Source organism: Rhinoderma darwinii, chromosome 2 (genome assembly GCF_050947455.1).
Source record: "Rhinoderma darwinii isolate aRhiDar2 chromosome 2, aRhiDar2.hap1, whole genome shotgun sequence".
In the NCBI taxonomy this organism is placed as follows: Eukaryota; Metazoa; Chordata; class Amphibia; order Anura; family Rhinodermatidae; genus Rhinoderma; species Rhinoderma darwinii.
The window spans coordinates 478,961,111-478,973,701 of record NC_134688.1 but is presented as its reverse complement, the minus strand read 5'-3'; the positions used below and the strand labels follow the sequence as shown (position 1 = coordinate 478,973,701).

At 47.0% G+C, this 12,591-nt stretch overlaps 1 protein-coding gene across 1 annotated transcript; it reads right to left on the bottom strand.

The window, feature by feature from the left end:
• Positions 1 to 2,028: 2,028 nt before the first annotated feature.
• On the bottom strand, positions 2,029 to 10,365 carry LOC142741674 (cystatin-A1-like). The gene is made up of 3 exons (XM_075851018.1): positions 10,238 to 10,365; positions 5,496 to 5,597; positions 2,029 to 2,262 (listed from the first exon to the last, which is right to left on the bottom strand). The coding sequence occupies exons 1-3, from the start codon at positions 10,343 to 10,345 to the stop codon at positions 2,134 to 2,136; spliced, it is 339 nt and encodes a 112-aa protein (XP_075707133.1). The 5' UTR covers positions 10,346 to 10,365; the 3' UTR covers positions 2,029 to 2,133.
• Positions 10,366 to 12,591: the final 2,226 nt, after the last annotated feature.

The following is a 12,591-nucleotide window of genomic DNA, read 5'->3' as shown; positions in this document are numbered from 1 at the left end:
TGGTAGTATTATTCAGTAACAGTATGGGGGGTATTATTCAGTCACTATGTGGTTATGGTGTGGGGGTATTATTCAGTAACAGTATGGGGGTATTATTCAGTCACTATGTGGTTATAGTGTTGTGGTATTATTCAGTAACAGTATGGGGGTATTATTCAGTCACTATGTGGTTATGGTTTGGCGGTATTATTCAGTAACAGTATGGGGGTATTATTCAGTCACTATGTGGTTATGGTGTGGCGGTATTATTCAGTAACAGTATGGGGGTATTATTCAGTCACTATGTGGTTATGGTGTGGTGGTATTAGTCAGTATCAGTATGGTGGTATTATTCAGTCACTATGTGGTTATGGTGTGGAGGTATTATTCAGTAACAGTATGGGGGTATTATTCAGTCACTATATGGTTATGGTGTGGAGGTATTATTCAGTAAGAGTATGGTGGTATTCTTTTTATTCCTTGTATAGTGGTATCTTTGGTAATATTGGCCTTGGTTTTGTTCAGTACTGGTGATCTTTGTTGCTTGTGGAGTGGATAGTGTTATTATTTGGTAACTGTGTGACTATAATTTAGAGGTATATAATGATACATAGAAAACAATGCCACTGAGGCCCACGCAACAAGCATGATGGGGCGGGGGTTGACTAGATGCAAAATTTGCCCTGGGGCCCATAGGTCTCTAGTTACGTCCCTGCGTATTACTTGTCACAGTGAGACTGAGCCATGATTGGACGCGTCCATGGTGACCTCCTGAGATGATTTAGTTTTCTCCCATGTGACTGGCGAAGTTATTAGAAATTAATTGAATTAGACAGGAAATATTTTCACAAATTGTGCTATGGGAGCCCCAGGGGAGGGGAGTGTGGACTTTTCTTTTCTTCCCTCTTCTCCATAGTGGCAAATCTGGCCGAAAATCATTCTTCCCGAGTTTCCTGCGGGATCCTATTAGCTGCTCCGTTTTCCACAGCAAATACGACCCGTGTGAACATAACCTTAGAAGTCAGTAAAATCTTCTCCTTGTGTTTCGCCGGTTCACGTGGTGTTCGGATTCTATTTTTATAGCGTTTTAGCAGCACCTTAGCTTTTAAATACACCCTAAGGCGACAAGACACTTTATGGAATATCCACATCAAAACCGCGAATAAATGCAGGTAATTCCGCATGTAAAACTGCACCTAAAAATACATAAAAAAGAAATGCATTATTAAATGCAGATTTTACCTATGGAATTAACTGCGTTTATCTTGAGGTCCATGCAGCCTAAGGCCGGGTATACATGGGCGGATACGCTGCGTAAAAATCACATTGTGGTGCGGTTTTTCGAAGAAAATATCTGCTGTTGAAGAAAGTCGTTCATACTTACCCCCTCCCTCCTCTGACGTCCGCTCCGGCCTCCCTGGATGATGTTGCAGGCCATGTGACGCTGCAGCCTGTCATTGGCCTGTGATTGGCTGCAGCGGTCACATGGGATATAACATCATTCCAGGAGGCCAGACTGCAGGAAGAAGGAGGGCATTCTGGGTAAGTATGATTTTTCTTATTTTTCCGGAGTTGCGACTTTTGCAGCATAAACTCTGCGATTACGGTGCAAAAGTCGCAACACTTGTCTTTCGGTTGCGGGTTTTGCATCCCCATTGAATTCAATCGGGAAAACCCACAACGGAAAATCAACATTAAATTCTGCACCGCAGGTAAATTTAGTAACTTTTACGCTGCGTTTTGTTTCCGCAGCGTCGGCATGAGATTTACTAAATCTCGTCCACTTTGCTGCTACTGTAAACACTGCGGAATTTCCATGCACAATTCTGTTACGGAAATTCTGCAGCGTTTACGCTACAAGTGTATTTAAGCGTTGCAGTTGGGATGTGTGTAGGACGGCATAAAAAAAACTGCATCCGAAAACTGCATGCGTGATACCCCTGCTGCCCCCGCTCACCCCTCCGTACACACGGTAACTGATGACATCATCCACTACTACAATTCGCACATTTTTTCTTGTTAACACGTTCACAAATAAAGGGTCACCGGCAAAGCTCAAATTTATTTTCTTCTCATAAAGACAAGTTTATGACGTCGGAATATCTGCAGGTTGGAGCAGGATTTATGGCTGTTCCTGGTTTTTCTCCACATTTTCTAAAAATAAGTGATTTCATCTTTCTCCGTCTTTTTCAACTGGAAGCTTTTCAGCTGAGGTTTATTATTGGTGTAAGTTAGAGGTGCAAATATTCTCAGATGACAGAACTGATCCTTTCCAAGACGGACCTGAGGAGAGACGGGGACACGTTACATGGCAGGAAAGTGTTCAGCGCACTCTGAGGGTAGGAACACACGAGGCAAAAACACTGCGGATTTACCCCAACGGATTTCATTGCGGAGAATGTGCAGCGTAATCCAGAAGAAGCAGAGACGATGAGATCTCATCCACACACAGCGGAAAAAATCAGCCGAAAAAAGCTCAGAAATTGACCTGCACGTGTTTTAAGCCGCAGAATTTCAATTTAGGTTGCGGAGTCTCTGCACCTCTGTGGCAGGTTTTCCCCATTGAATTCAAAGGGAGGTAAATTCCGCAACAAAGAGCCATGTGTTGCGACAAAAAAATAAAATAAAAAAAAGAAAAAAGTTTTTTGACTTTAGATTAAGGGGGGATTCACACGAACGTGTATTCGGTCCGTGCGGGCCGCGTGGTTTTCACGCGCCACGCAAAGACCAATACAAGTCTATGGGGCAGTACAGACAGTCCGCGCTTTTTGCGCAGCGTTTGTCAGCTGCGCAAAAAACGCTACAGGTTCAATATCTCCGCGTATTTCGCGCATCACGCACCCATTGAAGTCAATGGGTGCGTGAAAACCACGCAGGTCGCACGGAAGCACTTCCGTGCGAACCGACTGAAACAGCGCACCAGCTGTCAAAAGGATGAATGTAAACAGAAAAGCGCCACGTGCTTTTCTGTTTCCAAACATCCAAATGGAGTGTCTTTGAGATGAGCGAACCCGGACAATCGAACCGAACTTAACCGGGTTCGGCCGAACTCGTTTTGGCCGAACTCGGCAAAAAAATTTCCGGTACGCGACGTCAGGAGATAGTCACTGTCCAGGGTGCTGAAAGAGTTAAACTGTTTCAGCACCATGGACAGTGACTACCGATCCCAATAAACATGAACCTGTAAAAAAAAACAAAGTTCTGACTTACCGATAACTCCCAGCTTCTTCCTCCAGTCTGACCTCCCGGGATGACAATTCAGTCCAAGTGACAGCTCCAGCCAATCACAGGCCAAGCACAGGCTGCAGCGGTCACATGGACTGCCACGTCATCCAGGGAGGTGGGGCCCGATGTCAAGAGAGGCGCGTCACCAAGGACGCGTCACCGACCCAACGGCCGGGAAGTTCTCGGTAAGTACAAACTTTTTCTTTTTTTTTAACAGGTTGCTGTATATTGTGATCGGCATTCACTGTAGAGGGTGCTGAAAGAGTTACTGCCGATCAGTTAGCTCTTTCAGCACCTTGGACAGTGACGGGCGTCGACTAGCCTCATCTCTATGATGGCGGCTGCGCGAAAATCACGCAGCCGCGCATCATACACGGATGACACACGCAGCTGTCAAATGGTTTTTGCGCGCGCAAAACGCTGCGTTGTTTGCGCACGCAAAAACGCAACGTCCGTCTGTATCTGCCCTAATAAAAACGTTGATATTTACCCCCGGCCGTAGTCCTGGAGACGCGATCCTCTGTACTGAGCGCAGCCCGGCCTCCTGGGATGACGTTTCGAGTGGTCACATGGACTTCAGTGTCATCCCAGGGGGCCGGGCTGCGCTCAGTACAGAGGATCGCACCACTAGGACTACGGCCGGGGGTGAGTATAAACTTTTTTTTTTATTATTCCTGCAGGATTTTGTCAGCGGACATGCTGCCCGAAAAACGGCACCACAATTTTGTGCGGATTTTCTCACAGAACTCCCTGCGGCTTCCAGGGCGGATATGCTGGTTCTTTTATACAGCCCATCCCCCCAGTGCGTTCACACCCTTAGGGCACATTCAGAAGTGGCGGAAGTTTTCACGCTGAGAATTTTGCCACAAATTCACGGCAAATACGCAACGAATCTGCAGCAATATTAGCACATTTGAGGGTTCGTCCACACGTGGCGGATTTTGCAGCGGACTTACTGTGAATTTGCATTGCAAAGGCTGAAACTTGCAGTGAAAAGCCGCTGCTTCTCCGCAACAAACTGCGCATTCTGCGAAATGCAAATTCTGCACCGCAATATTTTCCACAGTTGTTTTCCGCAACTTCTGCACTAACTTAACTAGAAAGTTCTAGAAACAGGAAAAAATGTCTGCTCCGAAATGTTTGCTCTGCGTGTCCGCAGTGGAATCCGCAGCAAATCCGCCATGTCTGACCGTGCCCTTAGTGTGTGATCTGGATACCGCTAAACCGAGCTCATGTGATGTTCAATCAACTTTTTATTTCCTAGCAGAATGTGTAATATAAATATGTTTTGTAATCTACTTTATTAATGAATTTGGGCTCCTTTTTGTGTTAATTGTGTTTTAAATGGCCACTCTGACACTTTTCTACCACATTTTATTTCCTGTATTTCTCCTGTTGCTAGCAGAAATCCGTACACCGTGTGAATGTATCAGTGTAAGAATTCTGCTGCCTGTGAGTACGGGTGGGTGGTGGCCCCATCCTGACGTCAGGAAGGTCTGTCTGCCTCTATACACTACACAGTTCATGGAAGAGACTGTGCGCACTGGTCTCTGTGATTCTCCCCCTGTCTCAGGACACTGTAATCTGAGCTGCTAATTAGCATCAGATAAGACTAGGACTGCTCCGTCCGTCCCCCCCAATCACCCTGCCGTCCTGTCTTATCTTCCCTGCACTTGCCAGGGAAAGTGAAAAGAAAAACTCTGATTTTCTTTCCTCTGGAGTGTGCAGAGATATTTACATCTCTGTATATAATGTGTTGTGCTGTGCATAGCTCAGTGAACGCTCACAGTATTGTAATGATCACCTCGGAGTTCACTACAGACAAATCGTAACATCACTCACAGTAAGATACGCCCCTAGACACACCCCGAGCAACTGCCAGACTCAGGGAGTGTGAAAAAATAGATGTGGATGGTTTCACAAGAAAAAAAGCTGCAAAAAGGGTACTTTGAAGTGAAAAAAATTGCTAGGAGCCATTAAGTCACATAGAAGGACATAATAGCAGTTAAAAATTATTTTTTGGGGAAAAGTTTAGCTACACTTTAAGCTTCGTTCACACAGTGCAGATTTGCTGCAGATTTTACATGTATTTTTTAAGCTAAGACCAGGAACGGAACGTAAACAGAAGAAATATATAAAGGAAGAACTTAAAGTGTCTCCTCTACTGGATACAATTCTGATTTTGTCTGAAAAATGCAAAACCTGTAGCAAATCTGCACTGTGTGAACAAGGCCTTATCCCTGAATATTCCCTCTACCCCTCCGCATGGTTCGGCTTTATAGATCTGTTACCTTTACAAAGTAGTTTTTTCCAGCAACGACTTGACTTCTGTACTTGACAGCCTGAAAAGTTTTGGCATTGACCCCGGACTTTTTCAGAAACTCAGATTCTACCTGATGAGACAAAGACAGAGCAGTGAGGACACTGATCACAAGAGCTTACAATCTATGAGGAAATAGTGGAGAAGAGGAGTGAGGACACTGATCACAAGAGCTTACAATCTATGAGGAAGAAGAGCAGTGAGGACGCTGATCACAAGAGCTTACAATCTATGAGGAAATAGAGGAGTGAGGACGCTGATCACAAGAGCTTACAATCTATGAGGAAGAAGAGGAGTGAGGACGCTGATCACAAGAGCTTACAATCTATGAGGAAGAAGAGGAGTGAGGACGCTGATCACAAGAGCTTACAATCTATGAGGAAGAAGAGGAGCGAGGATGCTGATCACAAGAGCTTACAATCCATGAGGAAGAAGAGCAGTGAGGACGCTGATCACAAGAGCTTACAATCTATGAGGAAGAAGAGGAGTGAGGACGCTGATCACAAGAGCTTACAATCTATGAGGAAGAAGAGGAGCGAGGACGCTGATCACAAGAGCTTACAATCTATGAGGAAGAAGAGGAGCGAGGACGCTGATCACAAGAGCTTACAATCTATGAGGAAGAAGAGGAGCGAGGACGCTGATCACAAGAGCTTACAATCTATGAGGAAATAGTGGAGAAGAGGAGTGAGGACGCTGATCACAAGAGCTTACAATCTGAGGATATAGAGGTGACACAATATGTATAGTTCTTGTTCAGTACATCGCTCCTCCATCTTGATGTGACAGACATGAAGTGTATTGGGGTGCAAGGAGTGTGGGGGACACTGCTGAATGAGGGGTTTGGGTTCTGATGTATAATGTAATAGGGGCCAGGGAAAGGAGTCAGATCGGGGATTGTTATGGGCCGGTCTAATAAGATGTGATTTCAGGGCTCGGTTAGAACTGTGGATGTTGGGAATGAATCTGATTGTCTGGGGTAGCGCATTCCAGAGGACGGTGCAGCACGAGAGAAATCCTGGAGACGGGAGGTTTGGATAATGGGGGATATCAGTCTTAGATCGCTGTCAGAATGTCGAGCACCGGTAGGTGTGTAGACAGATGAGAAAGGAGATGCAGCCCTGTAGACATACTTCCCAACTTTCAAGTACAACAAAGAGGGACAACCAATGCGGCACGCGTAACAGCAATTTCTTTTCCGTTTAAGTCGCGCCTCTAATCCCACCCAATCCCCACTCATACACACCCGGTTCAGCCCACACAGTTCGCTGCTCCCATAGTGCCTCCCACACAGTATAATGCTAAATAGAAGCCCCCACACAGTATAATGCCCTCTAGCTGCAACCATATAGCATAATGCCCCCATACAGTATAATGCCCACACAGATTCTCCCATGCAGTATAATGCCCCCACAGATTCTCCCATGCAGTATAATGCCCACACATTTGCCCCCATACATTATAATTCCCACACAGATGTCCCCATACAGTATAATGCCCACACAGATGTCCCCATACAGTATAATGCCCACACAGATGTCCCCATACAGTATAATGCCCAAATTCCCCCATACAGCATAATCCCCCACAGCTACCCCATGCAGCAAAATGCCACCATAGCTGCCCCATTGCCCCGTACAGTATAATGCCCCCATACAGTATAATGCCCACACAGATGCCCCATACAGTATAATGCCCCTATAGCCGCCCCATACAGTATAATGCCCCCAAACCTGCCCCTTGTGCCAGTGCCCGCATATAAAGTGCTAGTACCCATGTAGATCGTGCCCCTATATAGTACCCCAGTGTCCATGTTGATAGTGCCACACCCCTTGAAGATAGAGCAACCCCCTATATATATCGATACCCCCCTGTAGATAACGCCACTGGGACTCCCTCTAGGAGTGGAATCGGCAGTCAGAGCATAGGCCGGGGAATCCGCTCCTAGAGGGAAGCCCTGATGTCACTGTCCATATTTGGACAGTGATGTCAGTGGCTACTCCTTGTGCGCAATCCCCGTTGGTGACTCTGGCCGGGGTTTCCTCCCCAGGAGGAGCCACTGACGTCAATGTCCATATGTGGACAGTGACCTCAGGGGTTTCCTGTAGGAGCGGAATCCCTGGCCAAATTATCAGCAACGGGGATTCCGCTCAAGGAGTAGCCTGTAACATCACTGCCCATATATGGACAGTGGAGTCAAGGGCTCCCCTGAGCACAACGCTTAAAGTAGCGCTGTTCCAGGGCTCCTCCGCTCTGAACTAATTCTGAAGCAGGGAGCTGATGGTTCCCTGCTTCAGAATCGGGTTAAACTGTATCTGCGTCCTGAGTACGCAGATACAGTTGACAGCGGGATATAACCCCTGCGCCCGGGCAGCGCCTGTAATCCAGGACGGTTGGGAGGTGTACTGTAGACACGAGGTCACGTTCACACGTTGTGGATTCTGTGAGGTTTTAGGTGCAGATTAGCCCATTGAATTACGATATGCGGATGTTCACGTCTATTCGTGTCACCAATCAGTTTCATCTCAGGATTATTTTCATAGTCCAGGGCAGATTAGCCGGGGGCACAACCTGACTGTGAACAGCCACCAAGAGCATAACTACAAATATTGTGGGGTGTTGGGGGCCCTGGTGCACATTACACACGTGAATGTCAGGATAAGTCTCTGCCCTGTTCTCTACCTGACTTTTAATTAGATAAATATTTGCACCTTTTACCCTTAAAAACATCTTCTGTTTATTGTGTGTTTTTTGGTGTCATGTAAAAAAAATATTGAATACATTTTACTTTAGTAAAAATTCTCATCCGACGTTTATTCTTTTTGATGCAGAGGACGGCGCGCTGTCGTTTGATGGCAGCTCTGTGCTCTACATTGATCAGTGCACGATCGGTAAGACTAAGGTCAGCAGCCAGAGGGCGCTCTCAATCATCTTCCAGGTCCTGTACAGCCTTATGGCGGATTTACACGAACGTGTAATACGTCCGTGCAACACGGGTGTTTTTCACGTGCCTCGCACGGACCTATGCTAGTCTATGGGGCAGTGCAGACTGTCAGTGATTTTTGCGCAGCGTGTGTCCGCTGCGTAAAACTCACGACAGGTCCTATATTTCTGCGTTTTTCGCGCATCACGCACCCATTGAAGTCAATGGGTGCGTGGAAATCACGCGCACCACACGGAAGCACTTCCGTGGAACGTGCGTGATTCGCGCAACAGCAGTCAAAAGTATGAATGCAAACAGAAAATCACCACGTGCTTTTCTGTTTACAAACATCCAAACAGAGTGTCATAATGATGGTGGCTGCGCGAAAATCACGCAGCCGCCCATCCTATGTGATGCCACACGGAGCTGTTAAGTGCATTTTGCGCATGCAAAACGCAGCGTTTTTTGCATGCGCAAAACGCACACGCTCGTGTAAATCCGCCCTCAGACAGAGGAGAAGCGCAGAAGTAGGGAACGGTAGCAGGTCCAGTGTCTGGCACTGAAAGAGAGGGACTGTGGCTGTGGCTTCTGTGGGTAGGGGTACTGTGCTTGTTACTGCTCTAGTTCAGGCAACATAAAGGAGCACTCTGGGCAGAACCGATACTATTAGGGACTCATGATGGACCCAGTGTCTCCGATATTGTCATTGTTCTTCTCCTGTGATGTCGCCCGTCCCCATACATTTCTATCATGTCCTCAGCGCGTCTCCCAGTTTACACACGCCACCTGACAAAACCAGTCACTTTAAGGTATGTGCACACGACAAAGATAAATACGTCTGAAATTACGGAGCCGACGTTTTTACATGTACTCGCGTTTTTCGCGGCGTCTTTTACTTTCGTAATTTGGAGCTGTTCTTCATTGGAGTCAATGAAAAACGGCTCCAATTACATCCCAAGAAGTGTCCTGCACTTCTTTGAAGCGGGCGTAATTTTACCGTCCGTCTTTTGACAGCGATGCGTAAGATGACAGCTCGTCTGCACAGAACATCGTAAGATCCATTGCAAGCAATGGACAGATGTTTGCAGACATATTGGAGCCGTCTTTTCAGGCATAATTCGAGGAGTAAAACGTCACCATTACGCCTGAAAAGAGGTCGTGTGCACATACCCTAATGGGTTCCATTGGTTTTTCATCACGGTGTCCATCATTTTGCTAGACAAACTAGTGCAGCAATCTGCGCCATTTTGTCCGGCATTTTTTACCGGATCTCCTGACGCAGCCTCCAGCGCAGATGTGAACACAACCGGGTTCACAGATTTTTTATACATATACATATATAACACTGTGCAATAAAGAGTGACTGCACTTTCATCAAAGTTTTGATATGTCATAGAGATCAGTTGGTTTGATCGGTGGTGGTCCGGGTGCTGAGACCCCCATCGTTGCTGAAATGACGGTACAGGAGCGGTCAGCTGAGCCCTTTGCTCCTACGGCCTCTCGTCAGGCTGAAGACGGCTCATATAGAACATCTATGTGACCCATCTTCAGCCTGACAAGTGGCACCGATCACAGCCGTAGGAACAAAGTGCTCAGCTGACCGCTCCTGCATCGTCATTTCAGCAACGATGGGGGTCTCAGCACCCGGACCACCACCGATCCAAACTTTTTATGTCTCTATGACACATGAAAAGTTTGATGAAAGTGCAGTCACTATTTAAGACACTCCGACCATAAAGAACAAACAATGTAACACAACAAAGATGATATTATCCCACGATGTTACTTACCGAGTTAACGACATCCTGTGCTTCTGGATCGGCAGGTTTTTCTTTACTCAATCCCCCAACCAGACGTGGTGGGTTTACAACTCCACCCGTATTATAACCCCCGTCCATGGTCAGTGAGTGCGAGCTCCGCAGTCTGAACTAGGAATCCTACACTCTGCTTATATATCTATGGAGTGCACCACTCAACAAGGGGAGGGATATCTTATATCTCTGGACACATATTCCTCCCTATCAGGGATTGTCTGTACCTCTGCGTCTCAGGGTGTGGTTACCGGGAAGGAAGGAGGACAGGGGCTCGTATATTACTGACAGGGGAGAGATATCCAAAGTGTTCATGACTAGAAATGCTTCTTATTAATAGGAAACTATAATCTATAATCTCTGCGCAATATGCAGTTCTCTGTTATCAGCCTGTATCCGGCCCTCTGTTATCGGCCTGTCTCCCGCTCTCTGTTATCGGCCTGTGTCCTGCTCTCTGTTATCGGCCTGTCTCCCGCTCTCTGTTATCGGCCTGTCTCCCGCTCTCTGTTATCGGCCTGTGTCCCTGCTCTCTGTTATCGGCCTGTGTCCGGCTCTCTGTTATCGGCCTGTGTCCCGCTCTCTGTTATCGGCCTGTGTCCCGCTCTCTGTTATCGGCCTGTGTCCGGCTCTCTGTTATCGGCCTGTGTCCGGCTCCGGTGGTTGGTTGGTTGGCTGGTTGGTCGGGGGAGTTTGGGGTGGAAGATCTTGACTGGCTGCACAGCGTTCCGACCTCAACCCCATACAACACCTTTGGTATGAACTAGATCGGAGATTACGAGCCCGGCCCCCTCCCCAACATCAGTGTCTGACCTCACACATGTTCTTCTGGATGAATGGGCAAAAATTCCCACAGACCCCAAAATCTTGTAAAAAGTCCCCAGAAGAGTGGAAGATGTTTTATTGCAGATGGGACTATGTCCAAATGTCCATACATTTAGAATAGGATGTCATAAAAACTCCTGTAGGTGTAATGTGGAGGGGTCCCAATACTTTTTTCCATATAGTGAATATGAGATAGATACAGGGAGAGCAAAAATAAAATAAAATACAGCACTGTGTTGAGGAAGCCCTTGACCATTGACCCAGTATCCAAACGAAATATAAAATAAACTAAAACAGCAGCACTCCGGTGAGACGCTCTCCTCAACATTGAAATGGCAACACCAAGAAGGACGAGCCGTAATGTTCTGCAAATCGGGGAAGTCGCCGGTGTCGCAAAGATCTGCAAATGATCAAGCACCCGCTCCAATCTGTGATAGGTTGCGGGGGGGGGGGGTGTAATAAATAATTTTCCCCTACCATCCTATCCTGGAATGGCCTCTGAATGATGCAAAGTCCAGACTTAAAGAAAATGGTGATAAAATCTTCCCTCAATGTCTTATACCTGGGAATTATACAAAGCATTAATTAATAATCTGCAATTCAAACATAAAACAATTCTGCATTCCTATATATCCTATATACAGTATATATCTAGCTAGCTCTTCCCAGAGACGGAATCCCGGAGCAGAATAGCTTTTAGCGCTCTGCCTGGGACTCCTTCTCTCCTCCTGACATCACTGTCCATATATGTACAGTGATGTTAGGGGCTTCCCCAGAGACGTAGTTCCTGAGCAGAGCCACTTCTAGCGCTCTGCCTGGGACTTCCCTGCTCCTGACATCACTGTCCATATATGGACAGTGATGTCTGGGTTTCCCCAGAGCCGGAGTCTTGGTAGAGCACTATTAGCTACTAGCACTCTGCCTGGGAACCTGTAGCGTAGTAAATTGCAGAGCGGGGAGATACCTCCCTGCTCTGCCATAGCGTTCAATATTATCTGCGTCCTAAGGACACAGATACAATTGAATGTGGCATCGCTACCTCTGTATCTGTAGTGGCTGCTAGCAGGGCCTCTGGGCATGGGGGGCATGGCCCCTTCATGCCGCGGTCCCTGTGGCAGCCGTATGGCTGCTACAGTGGTAGTTACACCGCCTCCTAGACAGGGGCTCCCTCAAGAAGCAGAATCCCCGGCCAGACTCTGGCTCGGCATTCCACTCCTGGGGTAACCAAGATGGCAGCATCAGCACCCTGCAGCCGACTGGGCCCCCAAGTGTAGTGGGCCCCGGAACATGCCCGGGTTCACCGGGAGCCTGACGCCGGTCCTACCCAGAAAGTATACAGACCCAGAACCAAGCTCAGTACATATATACAGCACCAGAACAAAGCTCACTACATAAATACAACACCAGAACCAAGCTCAGTATATAAATACAGCTCCAGAACAAAGCTCAGTACATATATACAGCACCAGAACAAATCTCAGTACACATATACAGCAGCAGAACAAAGCTCA

What these genes read in the sequence shown, in the direction of transcription:
- LOC142741674 (XM_075851018.1), bottom strand. Translation starts at nt 10,345, where the DNA reads ATGGACGGGGGTTATAATACGGGTGGAGTTGTAAACCCACCACGTCTG. An exon ending in CACAGGATGTCGTTAACTCG is followed by an intron (nt 5,598 to 10,237) that starts GTAAGTAACATC and finishes TTGTCTCATCAG; the next exon opens with GTAGAATCTGAGTTTCTGAA. An exon ending in GAAAAAACTACTTTGTAAAG is followed by an intron (nt 2,263 to 5,495) that starts GTAACAGATCTA and finishes GTCTCTCCTCAG; the next exon opens with GTCCGTCTTGGAAAGGATCA.